Source organism: Podarcis cretensis, assembly GCF_951804945.1.
Source record: "Podarcis cretensis genome assembly, chromosome: 2".
NCBI classification, from domain to species: Eukaryota; Metazoa; Chordata; class Lepidosauria; order Squamata; family Lacertidae; genus Podarcis; species Podarcis cretensis.
In genome coordinates this window covers 125956338-125982334 of record NC_137171.1, presented here as the reverse complement: position 1 = coordinate 125982334, position 25997 = coordinate 125956338, and the positions used below count along the sequence as shown (strand labels likewise).

The 25997-nt window shown below is 50.1% G+C and overlaps 3 protein-coding genes across 8 annotated transcripts in view; 1 reads left to right on the top strand and 2 right to left on the bottom strand.

Annotated features, from left to right (window-relative positions):
* Positions 1 to 1354: 1354 nt before the first annotated feature.
* LOC307208577 (zinc finger protein 213-like) lies at positions 1355 to 12358 on the bottom strand. Of its 3 annotated transcripts, none has more exons than XM_079963321.1 (6): positions 12214 to 12358; positions 8824 to 9436; positions 7507 to 7636; positions 6517 to 6602; positions 4824 to 4950; positions 1355 to 3334 (listed from the first exon to the last, which is right to left on the bottom strand). In XM_079963321.1, exons 2-6 carry the CDS (start codon positions 9238 to 9240, stop codon positions 2394 to 2396), a joined length of 1701 nt encoding a protein of 566 aa, XP_079819447.1. In that variant the 5' UTR covers positions 9241 to 9436; positions 12214 to 12358; the 3' UTR covers positions 1355 to 2393. The 3 variants fall into 3 exon arrangements, with proteins under 3 accessions (XP_079819447.1, XP_079819449.1, XP_079819448.1); XM_079963323.1 differs by lacking the exon at positions 12214 to 12358 and adding an exon at positions 11971 to 12092; XM_079963322.1 differs by lacking the exon at positions 12214 to 12358 and adding an exon at positions 9590 to 10176.
* Positions 12359 to 17167: 4809 nt separating this feature from the next.
* LOC307208524 (uncharacterized protein) lies at positions 17168 to 24266 on the bottom strand. Its single transcript, XM_079963181.1, has 5 exons — positions 24037 to 24266; positions 21348 to 21545; positions 20760 to 20886; positions 20316 to 20393; positions 17168 to 19319 (listed from the first exon to the last, which is right to left on the bottom strand). Exons 1-5 carry the CDS (start codon positions 24052 to 24054, stop codon positions 17941 to 17943), a joined length of 1800 nt encoding a protein of 599 aa, XP_079819307.1. The 5' UTR covers positions 24055 to 24266; the 3' UTR covers positions 17168 to 17940.
* Positions 24267 to 24454: 188 nt separating this feature from the next.
* LOC307208622 (uncharacterized protein) overlaps positions 24455 to 25997 on the top strand; it is a 32628-nt gene continuing 31085 nt past the window's right edge. For 3 of the 4 annotated variants that reach the window (XR_013835200.1, XR_013835201.1, XM_079963418.1), the window contains exon 1: positions 24455 to 24581. The gene's annotated coding sequence lies outside the window, so the exon portion shown is untranslated. Of the gene's footprint in view, positions 24582 to 25251; positions 25360 to 25997 lie in introns of those variants that run through there. The other variant, XR_013835202.1, reaches the window with a different exon arrangement.

Below are 25997 nucleotides of genomic sequence, written 5' to 3'. Positions count from 1 at the left end.
CAGCTCCTCCCAACCCCACTGCTATCCCTGGCCCCAAATGGTGTGTTGTGCGTTTCCCAAAGAGGAGGGTGGGGTTATAGGCAAGGGAGTGGCGGTGGGGCACTGGAGGTATAAATGACTGACGACTTTGAAAAGCTGGTATCACTGAACCTAAAGAGTTTTAACTAGCTTCTGAATAAATGTGCAGTAAATTGTTACTGTTTGGGAATTTAATTGCGTCCTTAGCTGCATGTTTTGGTGTTCCCTCAAGCCAGCTGATCCACTCCCCCCCCCCACAAAAAAATGCATGTGATGGGGCCATTTTTACTTCACAAGGATCCATGCTATGAGGATCCTATAGATGCAGAGCTCCTTCAAGGCCGTGTTTTCTTATTGGGGGTGGGCTGGGGAGGGAGTACATTTGTGGCATGAAAATGCGTGAGATTTCCACAGGAAACTACAGGAGGTGCCTCGACAGGAAGCAATGTAGGGATCCAGGAAACTGCAGGCCTTAACGGCTGCTCTGGGTAAATTGATGGAAAGCATTAACAAAGATAGAACTACCAAATGTATAGAAGAACAAGTCTTGCTGTAGAAGTGCCAGCATGGCTTCTGCTACTGAAATAGTTCTTTGAAGAGTCCAGCAAGTAGATACAGAGAAGGGGATGATCCAGCTGACATTGTGTAGATCTGTTTTGTGAAAATGTCCCCCACCAAAGACTCCTGGGCAAACCTCTGCTTGGCCGCTGTGAGGAGAAGCATGCAGCCCAGGACTCCCTGCACCTCTGCCCCCAAAGGTATTCACTTCCTTGGTGTGATGACGAAGCAACGTAAATGAATAAACGACGGCAAAATAAATGCCCACAGGTAAGAAAGGGGATCCATCCTTGCAGTCATGGATACTCACACTGAAACCAGGAGACAAACAGGATGGGATCACAGAACAGCAGCCTCCACCTTTTTCACACCTTGGACCAAAGAAGGATCCATTTCTTAATTTTGTGCAGTGAAGAATTGATGCTTTTGAATTATGGTGCTGGAGGAGACTCTTGAGAGTCCCATGGACTGCAAGAAGATCAAACCTCTCCATTCTGAAGGAAATCAGCCCTGAGTGCTCACTGGAAGGACAGATTGTGAAGCTGAGGCTCCAGTACTTTGGCCACCTCATGAGAAGAGAAGACTCCCTGGAGAAGACCCTGATGTTGGGAAAGATGGAGGGCACAAGGAGAAGGGGGCGACAGACGACGAGATGGTTGGATAGTGTTTTCGAGGTTACCAGCATGAGTCTGACCAAGCTGCGGGGGGCAGTGGAGGACAGGAGTGCCTGGCGTTCTCTGGTCCATGGGGTCACGAAGAGTCGGACACGACTAAACGACTAAACAACAACAACAAAAGTGCCGCTGTAGTGACCCACCTTGAGACCGAGACACAACCTGGTAAAAGGGTAAGAGAACTTCCTCATGCAGCGCACAGTTAAACCACGGGACTCCCTGCCACTGGAGGCAGGAACGGCCACCAACTTGGATGGTTTTAAAAGAGGATTAGACAAATTTGTGAAGGAGGAGTGGGCTATAGATGGCTCTGAATACCAGTTTCTGGAAACCACAGGATTTGCTCTTGTGCTTGCGGGTTTTCTATGGGCCCCCGATTGGCCCCTGTGAGAACAGGATGCTGGACTAGATGGTCCATTGGCCTGATCCAGAAGACTCTCCTTACGTTTTTATGTTAAGACGAAATGCCAGACAACATGGAGCCTCTGAGGGCAGCTGATTTCTCAACCCCGCACATTATCTAGAGGACAGTTTGCATGCTGGTTGGGTCCATTGGCCCGGTCACCTTTGCCTGTGGTTGGGCCTGACAGGCTAAGAAAGCTCATCTACAGTGGTACCTCATCTACAGTGGTACCTCGGGTTAAGTACTTAATTCGTTCCGGAGGTCCATTCTTAACCTGAAACTGTTCTTAACCTGAAGCACCACCTTAGCTAATGGGGCCTCCGGCTGCCACCGCGCCACCGGAGCACAATTTTTGTTCTCATCCTGAAGCAAAGTTCTTAATCCGAGGTGCTATTTCTGGGTTAGCGGAGTCTGTAACCTGAAGCGCCTGAAACCTGAAGCGTATGTAACCCGAGGTACCACTGTATTCATATGTTTCTTCTTGGAAGGTGGTAGGCTCTCCTTCACTGGAGGTTTTTCAAAGGAGTCTGGGACGCCACCTGTCAGGGGTCCTTTTGCTGTGATTCCTGCATGGCAGGGGGCTGGACTAGATGACCTTTGGGTCACCCTTCCAACTCTGTGAGTCTATGACCACCAGAGACACAAGTCATTTAAATGGTAGGACCAATGCACCATCTCAAGTTCTGAGCATTTCTAAAAATTCCCCAGAGTTTCCCCCATTTTAAAAAATTACCACTGATCTATGGTTTCTCTTCCGACACAAGTTCAACGCACTGAACATTTATGTGGTGCTTCAAGTGATAAGCGAGGCTGTTGCTTCGGCTGAAGCTTTTCCCGCACTCGGAGCACTGGTATGGTTTTTCCCCCGTGTGGGTCCTCTGGTGCGAGGTGAGGTTGATCCGCTGGCTGAAGCCCTTCCCGCACTCGGAGCACTTGTAGGGCTTCTCCCCGGTGTGGATGGTGCGGTGCAGAGTCAGGCTCACCCTCTGACTGAAGCTCTTCCCGCACTCGGCGCACGGGTACGGCCTCTCCCCCGTGTGGACCGTCCGGTGGCGGGTGAGGTTGATCTTCTGGCGGAAGCTCTTCCCGCAGTCCAGGCACTTGTATGGCTTCTCCCCGGTGTGGACCCTCTGGTGCTTGTACAGCGTGGAGCTCTCGCTGAAGCGCCTCCCGCACTCAGAGCACTCGAACGGCTTTTCGCCCGTGTGGATCCTTTGGTGCCTCAGGCGGCTGTTGCTGCACCGGAAGCTCTTCCCGCACACCGTGCAGATCCACCACTCCTCCCCTGTGTGGACTCGCTGGTGCCGAGTGAGGTGGTACCTCTGGCTGAAGCTCTTCCCACAAACCGAGCAGATCCACCACTTCTCACCCGTGTGGACTCTCTGGTGCCTGGTGAGGCTGTAGCGCCGGTTGAAGACCTTTCCGCACTCGGAGCATTCCAGGAGGGTCTCCCGCTTGTTGATCCTCTGATGCCTTCGGACGCTGGGCTTGCTCGCCATGCTTTCCGCGCACAAGGGAGGGAGCGCCTGCCTTTCGTTCTCATCCCAACCCTTTTCTTGCATTGGGGATTCGTGGAGGTTGGCTCCTTCAAGCAAGACACCCTCCGCCTTGCAAACAAGTTCTTGCGGCTCCAAGTCACTTCTCTGCTGTTTGGCAACGATCCCGTTCTCCATCGCTTCACCTGAAGGGAGAAAGAGGGAAATGAACCTCACGCCACCAAGCAAAAGCCCAACTCACTTCTACAGTGGTGCATTGGTAGCAGAATGGCTTAGTTGTCGAACAAATCGGCTCCCGAACGTCGCAAACCCAAAAGTGAGTGTTAGCGAACGTTCTTTGGAAGCCGAACATCCGACACAGCTTCCATGGCTTCTGATTGAGTGCAGGAAGCTCCTGCAGCCAATCAGAAGCCACACCTTGGTTTTCAAACCATTCCAGGAGTCGAACGGACTCCCGGAATGGATTAAATTTGAGAACCAAGGTACCACTGTATATCCCAGTTGTATCATAACTTTTTTATTTAAAACTGTGATGCGACTACATTTGGAGTATTGAGTACAGTTCCGGTTGCCACACCTCGAAAAGGATATTGTAGAGCTGGAAAAGTTTCAGAAAAGGGCATGGGGATGGAGCGACTTCCCTTTAAGGGAATGTTACAGCACGTGGGACTTTTTAGTTTAGAGACAAGATGAGAAAGAGGCGATATGGGAGAAGCAGATATGGAGGAAATGGGCAGAGAAAAGCTTTTCTTCCATTCTTACAACACTGTGGGCAAATTAAATCTGCATACCGCTCTTTATCAGAAGATACCAGGGTGGTTCACAACAGAAAAATACAAAATGAGAACAATGAGTACATAAGGAAACAAAACGAAGAGCTCCCCTCCTACAAACACATTTTAAAAGTCATAGCATGTTAATCAGCCAAACACCTGATTGGAGAGAAATGCTTTTCGCCTGGCGCCTAAAGACATGTAATGAAGGTGCCAGGCAAGCCTGCCTGAGGAGAGCATTCCGCAATAGGGAGCCACTGCAGAAAAGGCCCTGTTCTCATTTTGCCACCCTCCAGGCAACCCTTTTCTTGCGTTGGTAAGAAAGAGATGGCACACGAAGAAGTGCCTCCAGAGGATGATGATCGCAGGGTCCAGGTTGGTTCATAACTATGGGCTTAACCCCACACAGGAGACAGTGATGGCCTCCAACCTAGATGGCTTAGAAAGAGGATTGGACAATGCCATGGAGGAGAGCTCCAGCTATCAATGGCTACTAGCCATGATGGATATGTTCTGGCTCCCATCAGAGGCAGCAATGCTTCTGAGTACCAGTTACTGGAAACCACAGGAGGGAAGAGTTGCCCTTGTGTTCGTGTCCTGCTTGCAAGTTTCCCATAATAAGGATCTGGTTGGCCACCGCGAGAAGAGGGCACTGGATTCCATGGGCTTCCAGCCTGATCCAGCGGGCTCTTCTTACATTCTTCAGTCTGGATAACTGGTCCATTGCCTGTTTTTCGATGGCATTGTACCCCCACTCATCACCCGAGACCCAGTGGCTAAGAGTGCCTTGGACCAGCTTCAGCGGATGGGACAGCTACAGCCGTTTCTTGACCAGGACAGACTGACCTCTGTGACCCATCACTGCATAGCTTCTGTTAACAGGGGAAAAGGTGAGCCTTACCCAGAGAGACCAAGTTCCCATAATTCTCCACCATGACCTCCCACTGCAGGGATCTTTGGTCTGGATGCAGCAGAGCCCACTCCTCCTCTGTGAAGTACACGGCCACCTCCTCAAAGGTCACCGGGCCCTGGAAAGAAGAGGAAAAGAAAATGCTCATCACAGCTAATGGAACAATTAAAAAGAGAGAGCTGTGAGCCCTACATACGCAGGGGTGTGCAGAGAAGCAGCTGGCTAAGAATGCAGGAGAGGGGTATAACGGGAGGGAGGAAAGGAAGGCAAAAGTTTTCCCTCACCTACCCACCCAAGCCAGCCAGCTCGCGCGCGCTCTCTCTCTCTCTCCCTCCTGCATGTTTTCAGCTTTCCCTTCTGCTTGCCTGGAGGGGAGGGGCTTTCCCTGCTCTTTGTTCCGTTTGAGCAAACACAGCAAGGAAACAGAGGTGGGTGGGCAGTAAGACCCTGAGGCAGAATGCTGGAAAGCAGCCACTTCCTCTTTTCAGGTTTCCCTTCTCCGTGAAGCGCGATTTGATTTTTGCCTGCTTTTTCGGCTCCAGGGACTACACATTCGCTCTATAACACGCACAGACATTTCCCCTACCTTTTTAGGAGAAAAAATCTGCGTGTTATAGAGGGAAAAATACGGTATCTCCCGCTTGGACTACCGCAATGTGCTCTACATGGGGCTACCTTTGAAGGTGACCCAGAAATTACAAATGATCCAGAATGTGGCAGCTAGACTGGTGACTGGAGTGGCCACAGAGACCATATAACACCGGTCTTGGAAGACCTACATTGGCTCCCAGTACGTTTCCGAGCACAATTCAACGTACTGGTGCTGACCTTTAAAGCCCTAAACAGCCTCGGCCCAGTATACCCAAAGAAGCATCTCCACCCCCATCGTTCAGCACGGACACTGAGGTCCAGCTCCGAGGGCCTTCTGGTGATTCCCTCCCTGCGAGAAGTGAGGTTACAGAGAACCAGGCAGAGGGCCTCCTGGGTAGTGGCGTTGGCCCTGTGGAATGCCCTCCCATCAGCTGTCAAGAAAATAAACATCTAACTATCAGAAGACATTTGAAGGCTGTTTAGGGAAGTTTTTAATGTTTGATATTTTATCGTGATTTTAATATTCTGTTCGGAAAACAAGAAGAAGAGTTTGGATTTGGTATCCCGCTTTATCACTACCCTAAGGAGTCTCAAAGCTGCTAACAATCTCCTTTCCCTTCCTCCCCCACAACAAACACCCTGTGAGGTGAGTGAGGCTGAAAGACTTCAGAGAAGTGTGACTGGCCCAAGGTCACCCAGCAGCTGCAGGTGGAGGAGTGGGGAATCGAACCCGGTTCACTAGATTACAAGTCCACTGCTCTTAACCACTACACCACACTGGCTGGGGAAACCCAGCCACATGGGCAGGCTATAAATAATAATATATGATGATGATGATGTTACAGGGGACTGGACTAGATGACCCTTTGGTTCCCTTCCAACTCCACAATTCTATGATAAACTTTTGAAAGGGATGGAGGCTCGCCCTGCAAGATCCAGATCTCTCTCAGGGATGCTCAGATCCTTCCCAGCTTTGGAACATCCTTTGAAAGGGGTCAAGAGACACATCCTTTCAGGCCCACAGACGTGTGCAGGTGATGGAGGCACCCAAGTTGACCCTCCTTCCTCAGTTCCCCAGTTCTTCCGCTCCTACCTGTCCGGGCAACTGCGCAGCAACCATTTCCGCTCCGTCACACATTAAGGAAGGGCTGAGACCATCCGCCAGAGGAGCTTGGCTATCTGTGAAGGAAGAGAAAGGAAGGAAGTGGGAAGGAGGCGAGAAGCTGCACCCGCCACCTCAGTTGTTTCTCAGTCCTGAACTGCCTGGGGCTTAATTACCACATTGGCCCAAATATAAGCCACACTTTTTTCTCCGACAGTGAAAAGTTAAAGTGTGCCCCCTCCTTCATGTGCCCCCTCCTTGAGAGGTCTGGAGGGTGGCAACATAAGAACGGGCCTTCTCTACAGTGGCTCCCCATCTATGGAATGCTCTCCCCAGGGAAGTTCGCCTGGCGCCTTCATTATACGCCTTTAGGCGCCAGGCAAAAACGTTCCTTTTTAACCAGGCCTTTTGTTGATCCAATTTACATCCTATGCCCTTTTAGAATGTTTGTGTTTTTGTGGTGGGTGGGGCTATTAGGTGGTTGTTTTTATTTTTATTAGGTACTTTGTGGTTTTATATCTTGATTTTATTCTGTGAACCGCTCTGAGACTCCCGGGTATAGGGCAGTATATAAATTCAATTAATAATAATAATAATAATAATAATAATAATAATAATAATACAATTATACAAAAAAAAACTTTGATTCCCACCCCTCACACCAGTTTTAAAAAGGGCTGGAGATGAGGGCAAAATTCCCACCTCCCCACACTTTCACCACTGATGGAAGGGAAACTTAAAAGTCTGCAAGTTTCCCATTGGGGCATGGGAGGGGCACCGTGAGAAAAGGATGGTTCATTATGTGGGCAAGGCTATTCTTACATACCCACCTTCCCATTTTATCCTCACAACAACCCTGCAAAGTAGGTCTGGCTACGAGGCAGTAACTCTTCTTATGTCCTAAAAAGCAGCGTCCCGATTCTAGGCAACCCCCTCGAGAGACCAAGATCAAGCCAAAATGTGGTCCCAATTCCTGCTTACCCTGCAAGGTGGAAGCATCCCCTCCAACACCCTGCGGAATGGCTCCTCGGAACAGCTGCCTCCTCCTGCTGGCTGGCGGGACCTTATCTACTTTGGGGGAAGAAGGAGCCCCTTTTCTCGTACCTTGAACCTGAAACAAAATTTGGGGATCCTCAAGTGGGGAATGGAGAAAAGGGATTAGGAAGAGGGATTTGGATGGGAACTTCCACCTGACTGTTGGAATCGGTTTTGGCATAGAGTTCCTCAGCAAATAGGTAATGTGATTCTAAAAGAAATATTTTACAAGCTTCTGTTCCACTGTAACAGTGTCATTAAGCCCGGACACTGAGGTCCAGCTCCGAAGGCCTTCTGGCGGTTCCCTCGTTGCGAGAAGCAAAATTACAGGATATCAGGCAGAGGGCCTTCTCGGTAGTGGCCCTGTGGAATGCCCTCCCATCAGATGTCAAGGAAATAAACAACTATCTGACTTTTACAAGATATCTGGAGGCAACCTTGTTTAGGGAAGTTTTTAATGTTTGATGTTTTATCGTGTTTTAAATATTCTGTTGGGAGCTGCCCAGAGTGGCTGGGGAAACCCAGTCGGTTTTATGTATGAATGCATGTATGTTTGTATGTATGTATTTTTATTATACCTAACACCACCACATCTTACCTGGATATACAGAATAACCAATGTTGCTTGTGGAGGTTTAAAGCCACAAAAGCTGGGGTATGGCATATACTCTGGGCATGTCCCAAAATCAGAAAATTCTAGGAAGATACGGCAAAGGAAACTCAAGTAATAGCTTGCTATATTTTTACCCATGGATCCCCCAATTTTTGCTATTCAGACATATTAAACAAACAACCAATAGATAACAGGGAATGAATGCAACACCTCTTAACTGCTTCTAGAATTATTATTTTTGTCAAGTCTGGGTGGGGTAGGGGAATGAGAAGACCGTCCATGACAGAATGGATAATGAAAATCAGGAACACAGTGAGCATGGTTAAGCTAACGTATGCGGCAAAAACCAGAAAGGACAGAAAACAATATAATGTCTTTATTGAGAAATTGAGTCTTTTAATATAAATGTACCGGAGCAGTAACATGCAGGATAAGGTAAATCCATTTGTGCTACTAATTGATTGAATTTTGCTCCTGTCTCGTTAGTTTTAGATACCCCATCTGCTTTTGCTTTATTTTATTTGGCCTCTGTTATTAAACTTTGCTTTCTTTTATTATAACAAATTAATGGGGCGGGCAGGGGGAGGAATTCCAGGGGGTTGGACTCTGGCTCCTTCCCAACTCCCATGATTTAAAGAAAGCGCTCTCACCTGCTTCTCCTCTCCCTGCCTCTTTGCCTCCACCTGGCTCAGGAGGAAGCCTTCGGCCAGGGCCACCGCCTGGGAGCTGGTCTCCGCTCCACACTCCCTGACCCAGCTCTCCATCTCCGGGGGGAGGATAGTCAGGAACTGCTCCAAGACCACCAGGTCCAGCATCTGGGCCTTGGTGTGCTTTTCCGGCTTCAGCCACTGGCGGTAGAGGTGGTGGAGGCGGCTGCAGACCTCGCGGGGCCCCTCGGCCTCCTGGTAGCAAAACGCCCGGAAGTGTTGGCGCTGGACGTCTGAGCTGGCATTGCCCTCGCCCAGGATCTGCTGCACGTTCCTTTCCCACACCTCCCCAGTGCTCCCAGTCTGGGTGACGTGGGGGTCCTTTCCTCCCCAGGGAGCCGCTGAGTCTGGCTTTTCCATCTCCCAAAGTTCCCCGAAGGAATCCAAGGGTTGCCTTGCTCCGCGGAGAATTCTGTTCCCAAACCAAAGGCTGCCGGAATTTGACTGGCGTTGGAGGGGAGGGTGTCAATGTCCGGCAAAGTCTGCAAGCCCCCCTCTTGCACACGCCTAAGGGAAAGACGCTTGGCTAGGAGCGAAGGGTGACCCCGGCTGGGACCTGCAAAAGACGGCAGAGACTTATAAGCAGCCAAGACAAAGTCCTGTCCCCCCCTGATATTCTTGCAGAGAAGTTGGTAAAACATAGGCTGGATGTGTTAACTGTTAGGTGGATTTGTAGCTGGTTGAATGACTGAACCCAAAGAATACTCACTGGTGGTTCCTTGTCATCCTGGGGGAAAGTGACAACTGGGGCGCCGCAGAGTTCTGTCCTGGGCCCGTTGTTGCTCAACATCTTTATAAATGACTTGGGCAAAGGAATGTGAGGGGAAGTTCATCAAATTTGCAGATGTCATCACATTGGGAGAGGTAGCTTTCACTGAAGAAGGCGGAATCGGGATTCAAGGTTCTTACACTTGGGCAAGAATAACAGCTGCACAAATACGAGATTGGGGACACCTGGCTTACTAGTAATACATGTCAAAAGGATTTAGGGGTCTTAGTGGACCGCAATCTTAACATGAGTCAACAGTGTGATGCAGCCGGGGGGGGGCGGGATTTAATGCTATTCAAGGATATCAACAGAAGTCTAGTGTCCCAGATCAAGGGAAGTTATAGTACCACTCTATTCTGTCTTCGTCAGACGACACCTGGAGTACTATGTACAGTTCCGGGCAGCATAATTTAAAAAGGATCTGGACAAGCAGGAACGTGTGCAGAGGAGGGCGACCATGATGATCAAGGGTCTGGAAACCAGGCCTTATGAGGAACGATTGAGGGAGCTGGGCAAGTTTAGTCAGGATAAGGGGAGCCATCTCCAAATATCTCAAGGGCTGATGCATGGAGGAGGGAGCAAGCTTGTTTTCTCGTGCTCTGGTGGGACAGTCTCCCTGGGAAAGCTGTGGACTCTCCTTCACTGGAGGTTTTTAAGCAGAGGTTGGTGGTCATCTGTCATGGATGCTTTAGCTGAGATTCCTGCATGGCTGGGGGTTGGGCTAACTCTACCATTCTATGATTCTATGAATTTAAGAAGTAGAAGAGGCGGTGTGGTGCAGTGCTTAGTGTGTTGGGTGTGGAGGTGGGAGACCAGGGTTAAGAACATAAGAAGAGCCTGCTGGATCAGCCTAATGGCCTGTAAAGTCCAGTGTTCTTTTCTCATGGGGGCCAATCAAATGCCTGATAGAAACCTGCAAGCAACATCTGAACAGAATGCTTTCCAGCAACTGGCATTTGGAAGCACTGATGCTTCCAATTCTGAAGGGAAATCATGGCCACTGGTTCCATCACCTCCTGGCAAACAGAAGGGGAAGAAATGGAGGCATTGAGAGATTTTACTTTCTTGGGCTCCATGATCACTGCAGATGGTGACAGCAGTCACGAAATTAAAAGACGCCTGCTTCTTGGGAGAAAAGCAATGACAAACCTAGACAGCATCTTAAAAAGCAGAGACATCACCTTGCCAACAAAGGTCTGTATAGTTAAACCTGTGGTTCTCCTAGTAGTGATGTATGGAAGTGAGAGCTGGACCATAAAGAAGGCTGATCGCCGAAGAATGGATGCTTTTGAATTCTGGTGCTGGAGGAGACTCTTGAGAGTCCCATGGACTGCAAGAAGATCAAACCTGTCCATTCTTAAGGAAATCAGCCCTGAGTGCTCCCTGGAAGGACAGCTCCTGAAGCTGAGGGTCCAAGACTTTGGCCGCCTCATGAGAAGAGAAGACTCCTTGGAAAAGACCCTGATGTTGGGAAAGATGGAGGACACAAGGAGAAGGGGACGACAGAGGACGAGATGGTTGGACAGTGTTCTTGAAGATACAAACATGAGTTTGACCAAATTGCGGGAGGCAGTGGAAGACAGGAGTACCTGGCGTGCTCTGGTCCATGGGGTCACGAAGAGGCGGACCCGACTAAACGACTAAACAACAACAATCGGTAGCCCTCTCCACTTTGAATCTGTCTACAGTACAGTGGTACCTCTAGTTACGTATTTAATTCGTCCCGGAGGTCCGTTCTTAACCTAAAACTGTTCTTAACCTGAAGCACCACTTTAGATAATGGGGCCTCCTGCTGCCGCCGCACAATTTCTGTTCTCATCCTGAAGCAAAGTTCTTAACCCAAAGTACTATTTCTGGGTTAGCGGAGTCTGTAACTTGAAGCGTATGTAACCCAAGGTGCCACTGTAATCCTCTTTTTAAGCCATCCAAGTACCACTTGGCTCCCCCTCCCCCAAAGAATCATGGGAACTATAGTTTACCCCCTCACCGAACTACAAATCCCAGAACCCACTCAGTCATGAATCTGGCACCATCCCACACTCCAACCTACCCCAAGGGGCAGTTGAGAGGTTTAAAACTTGGGACGGGAGGCTTCTCTTTGGAGAGAGAAAAAACAAACTGTAAAAGAATCAAGACCAATCAGCAACAAAGGAGACTAAAACCAGCTTTCTGCTTGCCAACCCCACAGCGAGAGGTTCTGCCCTTGCCCCTCCCTGCCCTTGAGCCCCAGCCCCAAGCGGCGCGCTCCCCCAACACCTATTTCTCTCCTCCTAATGCAAACTGGTTTGATACTGGTTCCAGTGCGAATCTTTTGTTCTGACGCTGGCAGCCGGGAGAGGAGGTGGGAGAGGGCTGGCCGGAGCAGCCCACCTCTTTTTGGAGGAAGGGAATAACTGGAGTGGGACCGGGGGGGGGGAGCGGGGAGAAGATCTCCCCCACCCTTTCTCCCCAGCCAAGCGCCTGGTACCCCTCCCTCCTTTTGTCTCCACCCGCTGCTGAGCCTTTTCCCCTCTTCTCCCTACCCCCACCTTTGCAGCCCGTCCCCAAATGTGTTTGCCACTCACCTGCTCCCCACTCCCACCCCCAGCTTGGAGGAAGAGCCAACCTGAGTGGGTGGCTGGGGGGTCCCGGTGGGGGGTGGTGGGAGGAGGAGGGGAGAAAACCCCCAGGCTCGTTGGATGCTCAGTGCGCCGCGCAGCCACCCGCCCCCTCCTTCCCTCCCGTGCCCCCCCCTTGCACGCCTCTCCAGGAACCCAGCCTCGCTCGCTTTAACCCCTTCCTCGCCGCGGACCCACACAGAGAGGGCCTCCCACCCCATCGCCCCCCGCCCACCCCCGGGATCCCTTTGCAAAAGCCCGGAGAGCAGCCGCAAGAGGACTTTGCAGCTGGGGAGGCGGCAGAGGGGGCCCTCCTTCTCTCCAGGGTCTTGCATACAGAAGCCCACCCACCCACCCACTCCTCTTCCTCTGCCTGCTGCCACCCCCCCACCCCTCCACGCTAAGGGGTCCACCGCGGCTGCAGAAACGCACTTGGGGCTCTTTTTCCATAAAAGAGCAGCCCCGTGACGTGAAGCCCCCAGAGGTTCTGCCCCCTGAAGTGAGCTGGGAAAGGAATCCACTTTCTTGAAAGAGGGGATGGATCCGCAAATCCTGCCCCCCAAGGATTGGGGGGGGGGGGGAGCAGATCTTGGCAAGATCCCAGATCTCATGTCCGAGATCCACATAACCTTCCTAATCGGCCAAAGTCTTGCATGCTAAGCTCTAGTTCGGTGTTTCCCAACCTGGGGGTCATCACCAGCTGTTTTTGGACTACAACTCCCATCATCCCTAGCTAGCAAGACCGGTGGTCAGGGATGATGGGAATTGTAGTCTGGAAAAAAAAACAGCTGGCGACCCAAGGCTGGGAAACGCTGCAGTCTAGTCTTCTCCCGGTTTGTGGGGGCATCTCGTGTTTTGTTCCCCTCCAACGTTTCTCCGATGAAAAGAGGCACATCCTAATCATCGTGGTCATTTTAATATTTACACCCCGCTCCTCTGAGTGGGTTGCCCCAGCCACTCTGGGCAGCTTCCAAGATATATAAAAACATAATACAACATTTTTTAGAAAAACCTTCCCTATACAGGATTGCCTTCAGATGACTCAGGGGTCAGATAATTCCATCCCCTCCAACATTCCTCCGATGGAAACACGGACGTCCTAAGGAAAAGCTGGACCTTCTGGGATCAAATCAGAAACCGGGGCGGCTTCAGTCTAAATCAGGGACTGTCCCTGGAAAACAAGGACACTTGGAGGGCCTGTCTACTGGGACGTTTTTAATGTTTGATTTTTCTTTAATGTGCTTTTAATATTCTGTTGGGAGCAGCCTAGAGTGGCTGGGGAAACTCAGCCAGATGGGCAAGGTATAAATAAGAAATTATTATTATTATTATTTTGGCACTTTCTAGATCCGTACTTTCCAGACCCTAAATGTCACATCTGCTGTGTTTGTAAAGGCTACTGGGGCAGTTTTGCGGTTCTGGGAAGCCATAATGAAGCCTTCTACCTAAAACCTTTGCTCTATGGGATGGGAAGCAGTTAGAGGAAAGCAAAGGAAATTGTCGAAAAACTTGGAAAGGTCTGTTAATAAGAGCTGCCCACTTGGGTCCACCCAGGCCTAGATGCCTTCTGGCTGGTGATCCGATGGATTCTGGAAATATGAGGGGAGATCCCCTTCTTCTAGAGCCCAAAGACTGAAGCGGCCTTGATGGGGGGCCGTCGTTGAGCCACTTGGTCCTTGAGGTTCATACACAGTACAAAATCATGTGGAGACGGAAGGTGTCCCAAGGGTCACCTAGTCCAATCCCGTGCAACACAGGAATCGCATCTGTGTTATATATTCTGCATGCACAGAATCATAGTTGGAAGGGGCCTCATCTGGTCCAATCCTGCTCTCCAGGATTCCCCACCAGATTCATCACCCAATTCGTGTTTGTTTGTTTGTTTGTTTGTTTGTGAGAGAAACTGACAAAATAACCTCCATGTCGACTGAAGTTTGAGAGAACCTCCTGGAGGTTATTTTGTCAGATTCCCTCAGAAACAAAAAAAAAGGGGGGGGGAGTGAGGAGTCCCTCAAACCTCAAGTTTAATTTCGACCGTAGCTATTAAGGAAGCCAAATGCCCTTCTAAGCGTTCCCACAAATGTCCATTGCAAGGGTCTTCCCTGGTGACTGGGAGCGGCCGCCGAGACACACCAGTCTTGAAAGATCTACACTGGCTCCCAGTACGTTTCCGAGCACAATTCAAAGTGTTGGGGCTGACGTTTAAAGCCCTAAATGGCCTCAGCCCAGTATACCTGAAGGAGCGTCTCCACCCCCATCGTTCTGCCCGGACACTGAGGTCCAGCACCGAGGGCCTTCTGGCGGTTCCCTCACTGCGAGAAGCCAAGTTACAGGGAACCAGGCAGAGGGCCTTCTCAGTGATGGCACCCGCCCTGTGGAACGCCCTCCCACCAGATGTCAAAGAGAACAACAACTACCAGACTGATCCTTTGACAAATGTAGCCTTGGCTTTATTCATCAGAGACCTTACTGAAATCTCACAAAACCTGGATTGCTACCTTTTCTAGCAGCTGACAGACTCTGGGGAAAAGGGACAGAGCACCAGACACCAATGTAGGAAAAAAGAAACTAACTTAACCACCTTGTGGGGCATCACAGAATCTTAAGAGTGGGAAGGGACCCCGAGGGTCATCTAGTCCAACCCCTGCAGTGCAGGAATCTCAGCTGAAGCGGCTTGGGAAACACACTGTAGGAGAGAAGGGGGGGGGCCAGGCTGTGCTCACAGAGTGCCGTTAAAGTGCATTAAAAAAAAGTCCCCCTCTCCAAAAACAAAAATAAGAATCTTGATAATAGTTTATCAAAAGTAGTTTTGTTGGGTGTTACATTGGAATGGATGAGTTGAATAACGTTTATATATAGCTGACAAAGAATCACAAGTTCTTTATTCTCTTTCTTTCCTTTCCCTTCCTCATCTCTCTCTATTTCCTCCCTGTTTCTCTTCCCTTTCCCACCTTTATTCCTTCTCATGCCCTTTTCAAATTGTAATAAAAATTACTCCAAAAAAGAAAAAGAAAAAACAGAATTTTTAATTTAGCGAAGTACAGATTCAGTTTGTGGTGTTTGGGGGCTCATTCTTTGTAAGCTAATAACATTTGTTCCTGCTTTAAATGACTTGTGTTTTTGCTTACGGTAATTGGCCAATTAGCCTTTTACCAATTATTGCTTATTATTGATTACTGGATTTGTGCATTACCTGCACTGGAACTTATAGGTGACTTACATACATTCAAATGGTTTACCCTGGTTGCCAGTTCTGCGAAGCATAGTAAGGTTACCTCTCCACCTGAAGGTCTTTCCACACTCCATGCATTTAAACTGTTTCTCCCAATAGTTCTAGTTACAGGTAGGTAGCTGTGTTGGTCTACCGTAGTTGAAACAAAATTTAAAAATTCCTTCCAGTAGCACCTTAGAGACCAACTAAGTTTGTTATCCCCTTCATGGATCACTGCCTTGCCGTGGCGAAGGGGCTTGAAGAACTCAGAGAAGCTATGAACTATGCCGAGCAGGGCACCCAAGATGAACAGGTCATAGTGGAGAGTTTTGACCAAACGTGATCCACCTGGAGGAGGAACCGGAAAGCCACTCCAGTATCCCTGCCAAGAAAACTCCATGGAGAAAGACAACAGGCATATAAAAGTTGCGGGAGGCAGTGGAGGACAGGAGTGACTGGCGTTCTCTGGTCCATGGGGTCACGAAAAGTCGGACACGACTAAACGACTGAACAACAACAAAGTTTGTTATTGGTATGAGCTTTCATGTGCATGCAAACTTAGTTGGTCTCTAAGGTGCTACTGGGGATGCGGGTGGCGCTGTGGGTTAAACCACAGAGCCTAGGACTTGCCGATCAGAAGGTCGGCGGTTCGAATCCCCACAATGACGGGGTGAGCTCCCGTTGCTCGGTCCCTGCTCCTGCCAACCTAGCAGTTCGAAAGCACACCAGTGCAAGTAGATAAATAGGTACCGCTCTGGCGGGAAGGTAAACGGCGTTTCCGTGCGCTGCTCTGGTTCGCCAGAAGCAGCTCAGTCCTGCTGGCCACATGACCCAGAAGCTGTACACCGGCTCCCTCGGCCATTAAAGCGAGATGAGCGCCGCAACCCCAGAGTCGGCCTGTACTGGACCTATTGGTCAGGGGTCCCTTTACCTTTACCTAAGGTGCTACTGGAAGGAATTTTTATATTTTGTTTCTCCCCAGTGTGGGTTATCTGATGTAAAGTAAGGTGAGCACTCTGACCAGGGTTTGAAATTAGCAGGGCACCAGTTGCGTTTTGTGCCTAAAGATTCTCCATTTGTACCTCAAAAATGACTGGGTGCCATTTTCTGCATAGAAATTATGTTAAGGACTTTTGGGGAAACTACTCACCCATCCCTTGCCTGGAACGTCCCTTTTTCCTCCACCTGCCCTGACTCCAACCTTGTGGTGTTGATGTTTAGTCGTGTCCGACTCTTCGTGACCCCATGGACCAGAGCACGCCAGGCACTCCTATCTTCCACTGGTGGGTGTCATGACACCCCATAAATCACAGGTCCCCTCTCCTGGGTCACTTCCCTGGCCCCCATCCTCTGCCACATAAGGAGTGCAAGCAGCACTCAATTCTATTGTTGTAGTCCTCAGCAACATTTGACACCCCACCAGCCCTCACACCACCTTCCCAAAGTGGGGAGAGTGAGGTGCTGGGCTCCAAAAAGAGGTGTGAGGCCTCTGTCAGGGTCCTAGAGTCCTCCTACCTCCTTCCCAAAGCCAAGTTAGAACTTTCCCAGCTTTGGGAAGTAGGTGGGAGGGCTCTAAGATTTGGGCCACGCTGTTCTAATAGGGAGGCCACACATACAGCTGTTTTAATCTAAGCATCATTAACGTTGATATTTGATGTGCATCTGAGCAGATAGTATCCCAAAGAGCTTCAGCAATAGGGCAAACTGAAGAGCTGTTCGGATCGCGAAACTTTATTTAGAATAAAAGATAGGGGGAAAGCAAGAAAACAGTTTGAACAGATTACAAAACAAAGCAGCTCAGGTTTTAAGGTCTGGCACAACCATCCCTTTGGAAGCACTGGCCTGTGATTCTTTCCCTATGTGGAGAGTCTGATGTAGTAAATAAATAAAAAGTCACAGTCAGTTATATCCCAACTAGGCACTCTAAACCACTTAGGAACTCTGAATACTTGATGGGTGAAATCTGAGACACATGAGAGTTTCACTTAAAGAAAGGGTGATAGCAGCTGACCAATGCCTTTCGCCACACCTCTGACCAAGTGGGTAAACTTTGCCTCCTTTCCTTCTCCACTTACTGCATTAATAATAATATGCCAAATGGCCAAAACATTAGGCAGAATGGAGAGACCATCGTGGGCAATTAGCATAGCAGTGCTAGGAGTTTCTTATTTTTCTTAGAGGCAACAAAACCTATCATCATGCATTTTCAGGTTCCACAAGATGCTTGTTTTTACACTCAAGTTTCCTCCCTGTTGTGGTTCTTCCATGTGTGGTAAATACTTCAGTTTCTAGTGAAGTGCTGTTTACACTCAGTGAATCTCGATTTGTATCTCCCTCTGTAAATTCTTCTGTGTTAAGCAATTTTGCTGCATTTACTGCTGTTCTTCATATTCCAATCACTTGGAGGTGTTCTCCCCTGTGAGAGTTCTCAGATGCAGTCAGGTCTTCACTCCCACTGAAGCTCTTTCCACACTTTCTACATTTTAATGGTTTCCCCTAGTGTGGGCTCTTTGATGTACAGTAAGACTTCCGCTATATCTGAAGCTCTTTCCACACTCCATGCAGTTAAACGGTCTCTCACCAGTGTGGGTTCTGTGATGAAATGTAAGTGCACTCGCACAACTGAAACTCTTTCCACACTCCATGCATTCATACGGTTTCTCCCTCGTGTGGGTTCTTTGGTGTAAAGTAAGTTCACTCCTACAACTGCAGCTCTTTCCACACTCCATGCATTCATATGGTTTCTCCCCAGTGTGCTCTCTTTGATGTACCGTTAGTGCAGTCCTCCGGTTGAAGCTCTTTCCACACTCCATGCATTCAAACGGCTTCTCCCCAGTGTGGGTTCTTTGATGTGTAGTAAGGCTTCCATTCCGACTGAAGCTCTTTCCACACTCCATACATTTAAATGGCTTCTCCCCGGTGTGAGCTCTTTGATGCACAGTAATTGCACTCCTACAACTGAAGCTCTTTCCACACTCCATGCATACATAGGGTTTCTCTCCAGTGTGGGTTCCTTGATGTGCAGTAAGGCTTCTTCTTTGTCTGAAGCTATTTCCACACTCCATACACTTAAATGGTTTCTCCCCAGTGTGGGCTCTTTGATGTAAAGTAAGTGCACTCTTATAACTGAAGCTCTTTCCACACTCCATGCATTTATGCAGATTCTCCCCAGTGTGCACTCTTTGGTGTATTGTAAGATGGTGATTGAGACTGAAACTCTTTCCACAGATCATACATTTAAATGGTTTCTCCCCAGTATGGGTTCTTTGATGCGCGATAAGCAAACTGCTTGTACAGAAGCTCTTTCCACACTCCATGCATTTATGTGGTTTCTCCCCGGTGTGGGTTCTTTGATGTAAAGTAAGATGGTGATTGAGACTGAAGCTCTTTCCACACAACATACATTTAAATGGTTTCTCCCCTGTGTGGATTCTTTGGTGGGCAATAAGGTTTCCGCTCTGGCTGAAGCTCTTTCCACACTCCATGCATTTGAATGGTTTCTCCCCTGTGTGGGTTTTTTTATGCTTAATAAGGTTACCAGCACTGCTTAAGATCTTTCCACATTCTGTGCATTGAAACGCTTTCTCCCCCGTTTGGGTTCTTTGATGTAAACTAACGCTTCCACTCTGAGTGAAGCTCTTTTCACACTCCACACTACTCCTTCCTGTGCATTCCTCCTGAGAGTTCAGGGTTACATGGACACCAATGTCCTGAGTAGTGGAAGACTTCCTTTTCCCATTATTTGACTCGTTTCTGCCTATATGCTTTTGGCGTGACAGTTGATTTACAAATGTCTCTTTCCCTACTTTATGCTCCACATTTCCTGACGGCTCCTCATAATTCTCTCTCCTCTGCCCATTACCTGTTTTGGGGGTGGAAGAAAAAGAAAATGTTATTCAAATTGCAAGGTAGAAGCAGAGACTCCCATTGAGAACCGAGCTCAGTTCTCTGCCTCTTCTACCATTTTCAAGCACTTATCTCCCCACACAGCTGAATCTGAAGTTAATTTCTCAAGACAACACCACGAGTCCCTTCCTGCTCCACCTCACACAAGCTGTCACCTCGCACTGCCGTGTCTGATTATCTCTCCCCTTTCTCAGAGCACCATCCAATTGGATTGTCTCCTTCCACCCAAGCGATGAAGTCTGGTTTGGGAAATGTTTTCAAAGCAGCTAGTTAATTCCGAGTGCAAAATACCCAGGCATGCCAAGCCCTACTACTGCCATGGCTCCCTTCCCAAAATAAGGGGAAGGCAAGATCTTAACACTCCGTCTGAGGGATAGAAGAAGGGCAGAATCCACCTGGCACTTGTGAAGAGGATCTCACTGTACATCAACCTCAGAAGCAACACGGAGGCTATTTTAAATTTAAACCTCAGCCTGGATGCCAGCTCTGCTCTTCAGAAGAAAACCCTGTTGGACCCTGTGAGGGCAGCTTTTTACAGCCTGAGGGCCAGGTGCTCGCACTCTGTGGGACCAGAGGCAGAACTGGGTGTAACAACGAATGTAAATGCAACCTCTGGACAGGAGCAGTTTCTACACACACCCTTCTCTTTCTTCCACCCAGGCAAGCAGGAAACATCTTCAGATTTCAAGGACACAACCCAGGAAGGAAAAAAGGACTCAAGGAGGATGTGAAGCAGAGGTGGTCATGGGTCATGGCCTGGGGACAGCGGGAACTGGGGCGGGGGGTGGAGTCCCATGGGCTGCCCCCCCCCCGGTCTATTTAGTCCCAGAGTCCTATAGGAGCCAACTAGATGCTGAAAGGAAGCCCAGAAGCAGGTCATAAAGGGAACAGGCTTCTGCTCTCTCTCTTTCCAGAGGAAAAAAAGGACCCCCAAATGCAGCTAAACATCTACCTTCTGATATCTCCCCTTCTTTAGGGACCTGGAGAAATGGATCTTGTCTTTCTTCCCAACAGGAACCAAGGTCCAATTCTACCAAGGAAAGCAGTAATATTAGCTACTTTGGGCCACAAATCACCTGGCCATTTCAAATCAATCCATATCTACGACTGCAAAAGCAAAGAGGAGGGATTACCATACCTGGATCCTATAAAGACAAGCAACATGAGCAGGAGAGGGCCTTGTGGTCCCCACTGTCACAAGGGGTGTGTGTGTGAATATATGGATGCTGCTTCAGAGAGCATAGCTGCAAATATCGTAGGGTACATCTGCAAAAAAGGGGAATCCAAGCAGGCTATTGTTCTTAAATTATTCCTACTCTGCATGAATACATGGCAGAAAGAGCTGGTCGACACCTTCCACATCTAACAGGCAAGAGGGATAAAAATGCATCCTTACCCAGAGAGGCCACCATCTCATAATTCTCCTCCATGACTTCCTTGTGCAGAGCTCTTTGGCCAGAATTTAGCAGAGCCCACTCCTCCTCCGTGAAAAAGACAGCAACATCCTCAAAGGTCACCACAGCCTGGAAGAAGAAGAGGAGGAGGAGGAGGAGGAGGAGATAACTTCTCTTAGATCCCCTTCATCCCTGTCTGTTTTGTTGGTTGGTCGTAAGCCTCTTTGGATCACCCTGGGCAAGATAAATCCACTAATAGAAATACAGTGGTACCTGTGGTTACGTACTTAATTCATTCCAGAGGTCCGTTCTTAACCTGAAACTGTTCTTAACCTGAGGTACCACTTTAGCTAATGGGGCCTCCTGCTGTCGCCGCGCCGCCGCCACGCGATTTCTGTTCTCATCCTGAAGCAAAGTTCTTAACCCGAGGTACTATTTCTGGGTTAGCGGAGTCCGTAAGCTGAAGTGTCTGCAACCTGAGGTACCACTGTAATAACAAATATTCCCCAGGCAACACAGAGAGAGGCTGGTTTGTCCCCCTCTCTTCCTCTTCCCCCCTCTCCTCCCCACACCCGATACCCTTACCCTACCTGAGGGAGCTGCCTGGCACTTCTTTCCATCCCACCCCTAAGAAGAGGCGGTCCAAACGGTGCCTCTGGGGCCATTGCGCTGCCTGTGGAAGACAGAGGGAATGGAGACGTAAACTGGGACATTCCTGGGACTCTCTCAGGTGTTGCCGCGATGCACTTCAAAACAGGGAGCAGCTCTCCAAAGGGCCATTCCTGGGCCTGCAGGGGAAAGACAGAGAACGGGAAGGATGTCATGAAGATCAGGATATTAAAAGTTTATTCAGTTTTTAGGGGATTGTAGTTTGGGGGATGGAGGCATGCTGACGAACAATGGTGCCCCAGGCCTTCCTCTAAGGAATGTACATATGTATGCTCAGCCTATAGCATTACAAGGCTCTCCTGCCAACCTGAATGTTTTCAAGGCAAGCGAGGAGACTGGGCAGGAGTGAGGCTTCAGCGACAGAGGAGAAAGACCTTCAGCTGCGCCAGTCCTGCAAGAGGGGCCAGATCCCTCCCCCATGCCCACCCACGCCGGCTTTCATCTCCCCCCCCCCCCAACAATCTTCCCAGAGCATGTCTAGAGAAGCCTCTTTTTGGAGACAGCATCAAAATCAGCTGGGGGGTAATATATTTCTTTCCCCCCCCCAAGTCCAAAACTGGGGAGTGGGCATTTATTTAATTCCTCCAGTCTTTTGCCATGAGGCTTTTAAAAGTGCCCTTAAGATCCCAATCAATTTCAAATACCGCCATCCATGCACCCATTTCCCTTGCCTAGCAGGAGGAAGACTGACCAGGTGTTTTTTCAGGCTCCAGGAAATCCAAAATTTGCCCCTTCCCTCCTGTTTTGAAGCAGGGACTCCTCCCCATTTGCCTCCCCCCTCAACATGAGCAACCTCAGGAAGACTCTCCAAGGCTCCAAGGAAACCACAGTCCATCAGCCCCCCTTATCTACGAGTTCTGAAAGGGGAGCTGGGGGGCTTCCCCCTTCCCCAAAAACCCACATTTTGGTTCCCTTTGACTGTTTCCAATAGCAGCCTTTTTCTTGCCAAGGAATCTCACAAGATGATCGAGGGTCTGGAAACCAAGCCTTATGAGGAACGGTTGAAGGACTTGGGTATGTTTAGTCCAGAAAAGAGGAGACTGAGAGAGGATGGGATAGCCATTGTCAAATATCTTAACAGCTGTCACGTGGAGGAGGGTGCATGCTTGTTTCTGTCCTGCTCTGGAGCGTAGGCCTCAACCAAGGGCATCAAGTTACAATGAAGGAGATTGCAGCTAAACACCAGGAAGAAGAACTGTTCAGCAGTGGAACCGTCTCCCTCTGGAGGTAGAGGACTCTCCTCCTTTCCTCGGATGTTTCTAAGCAGAGGCTGGAGGGCCATCAGTCCTGGAAGCTTTAGCTGAGATTCCTGCATTGCCAGGAGTTGGACTAGATGACACTGGGGGGTCCCCTTCCAAACTCTATCTAAGGCCGACTTCCTTTAGCATTTTGTCTGCTCCTCAGCCGCTGTGAGTTAAACCACAGAGCCTAGGACTTGCCGATCCGAAGGTCAGCGGTTCGAATGTGCAAGTAGATAAATAGGTACCACTCTGGCGGGAAGGTAAACGGCATTTCCGTGCGCTGCTCTGGTTCGCCAGAAGCGGCTCAGTCATGCTGGCCACATGCTGTCCATGGAGGCACAGGTCAAATCTGTGTCCAGGGCAGCTGTTTACCAGCTCCATCTGGTACGTAGGCTGAGACCCTATCTGCCTGCGGACTGTCTCGCCAGAGTGGTGCATGCTCTGGTTATCTCCCGCTTGGACTACTGCAATGCGCTCTACGTGGGGCTACCTTTGAAGGTGACTCGGAAATTACAACTAATCCAGAATGCGGCAGCTAGACTGGTGACTGGGGGCGGCCGCCGAGACCATATAACACCGGTCTTGAAAGACCTACATTGGCTCCCAGTACGTTTCCGAGCACAATTCAAAGTGTTGGTGCTGACCTTTAAAGGCCTAAACGGCCTCGGTCCAGTATATCTGAAGGAGCGTCTCCACCCCCATCATTCTGCCCGGACGCTGAGGTCCAGCACCGAGGGCCTTCTGGCGGTTCCCTCATTGCGAGAAGCAAAGCTACAGGGAACCAGGCAGAGGGCCTTCTCGGTAGTGGCGCCCGCCCTGTGGAACGCCCTTCCAGCAGATGTCAAAGCGATAAACAACTACTTGACATTCAGAAGACATCTTAAGGCAGCCCTGTTCAGGGAAGTTTTTAACGTGTGATATTTTACTGTATTTTTGGTTTCTATGGAAGCCGCCCAGAGTGGCCGGGGAGGCCCAGCCAGATGGGCGGGGTATAAATAAATTATTATTATTATTATTATTATTATTATTATTATTATTACCCGGAAGCTGTACGCCAATAAAGCGAGATGAGCGCCGCAACCCCAGAGTCGGTCACGACTGGACCTAATGGTCAGGGGTCCCTTTACTTTTTACAGCCCCACCTCCTCTTCAAAATCTCCTCCATCTCCCGCAACGCAAAGGCAACTCTGCTTTCCAGCTCTGGGGCTATAAAAGCAGCTCTCCAAGCCCCCGCCCCCCATATAGGGGGCTGCTCCTACTGCGCCAAAGCCTTCCTCCCCACCCCAAGGGGGCTTTAGCAAAGGAGCGGAGGGGGATTGCAGTTATAAACGAGAGCGCTATTAGATAGGATGGACAGAGTAGGACTTACTTCTGAGTAAACATGCATGAGCACAGCGGTGCTTCCCGAAGAAACGAGATCCACTTGGGAGGCGGACTACAGATCCCAAGAGGGGAAAGGGGAGCAGGGAGACTTTCCTTTGCAAAGGGAATCCTTTCCCTCTCTCCTCCCCCCGCCAGCTGCTTGCAGATTCAGGTGCAAGGAAAGCGAATCTTTCCCCACCAACCCCGAAACCCCCCCAAATACGCAGCACCTCTTTCTCCTCTCCAGGCCTCCTCCTCGCCTGGGGATGTGCATGGAGACCCCCCCCCCTCCATTCAGCCTCTACAACCCCACCCCACCCCCGCCACAAACTTCCTGCCTCTCTAGGAAGCGGAGTTCATTGACCCTGGGAGAGGAGGGGGGAGGAGTGCCAGGAGATCCGCCCTCCCCCTCCCCCTCCCCCTCCCCCTCCCTGCAAACAAAAATCCCTATTTCTTTTGTGAGCAGGTCGCAGGTTCGATGCCCGGTGGCGGCACGGAAAGAGACCCACCCACGGCCCCCCACCTCTGGAAAAACTACTCCTGGATCTGAAGGTTACACAGGGTTACATTTATCTCTGTTAATTGGGGTGGGGGGAGAGATCGCGCCACTGTGACACCCATTTCCCAAGGGGAGTGTCGCCCTGCAAAGTAGGCCGGTGTTGTTCTGCCCGTTTTGCTGGAGGGGGTCAAAGTCAGTTCCTTGGGGGGGGGGGGCAACTCAATGACAGAGGAGACGCTTTGCATGTATAGGGAAGACCCAGGTTCGATCTCCGGCGTGAAAAGAGGACCAACCCCCCCCCATCCCCATTTTCAGTTCTCCGCTGTGGGGAGGAGACCACCCCCCCCGTCCGACTCCAACCATGTGCAAACCCTAAGTGCAGACGGGGGGGGGAGCTGCTTCACGGGGTGGGGGGGAAGGGTACTTTCCCCCCCACCCACCCAGCACCCAATTTTAATCTCGATCAGCCTGCAGCAATTGCCCCCACGGTAAATGGAGCGGGGGGGCATAGATGTCAACTTTTCCCTTTTCTTGCGATGAATCCTATTCGGAATAAGGGAATTTCCCTTTAAAAAAGGGAAAAGTTGACAGCTATTGGGGGGGGGGGGCGTGTTGCAATTTCCCACGGAGCCCAAAGAGGAAGAGTCACAAGGCAGCGAGGTCACGTCCGGTTCCCATCCGAGCTAGCGCAGGGCGTGGGGAGCAGAGGGAGGGCTTAAAAAGGGGAGGGGGGTATCGGTGGAAAACACACCCTCCTTCCGCGTTCATATTGCAAGGAAGGTAATCGGAAAAGCGAACAAAGGAAGCGGGTGGCCAGAGAAGACTAAAGAGGTAAAGGTGCAGCAAAGGGGGGGGGGGACGGCGGCAAAGAGACACCCTCCCCCCCAAAAAAAACCCAGCGACGGGGTCCCGGATCTATGCAATACAGCTGCAAACCCAACATTTGCAAGGTTTCCATTGCACGATCTCCTTTTGTGCAACCCCCCCAACACGCGTTTTCCTTGGGGGGGGGCAAGAGATACTCAGCTGCCCTGCACTCTCCCCCCCCCCCATTTCTGGTGCCTGTGCTGGAATTGAAATGCGGTGCCCACCCTTAGGGGGTCCTTGCGGGAGCCCCCGTCCCCAAGGAGGGCTGTGTTTGAACCGAGGCCTCAGACGTGACGCCGACGCTGCGGATTCCTGTTTCTCCCAGGCAGGGATCCCTGGGGCGCGCCTGGCTCCGCGCGTGTAGCGAGAGGCGCATCCGTGTCGCGTGGGGCCCTGCTGGCGGTAGAGACCTGTGGGTCCCCAGATGTTGTGGAACTACAACTCCCATCACCCCTAGCTAGCAAGGCCAGAGCTCAGGGATGATGGGAGTTGTAGTCCAACAACATCTGGGGACCCACAGGTTGAGAACAGTCGTCCACGCAAGGGTTTAAGGAAGCGGATAGAGACCCACCCCCACTTTTTTCTGCATCTCCCGCCTCCCT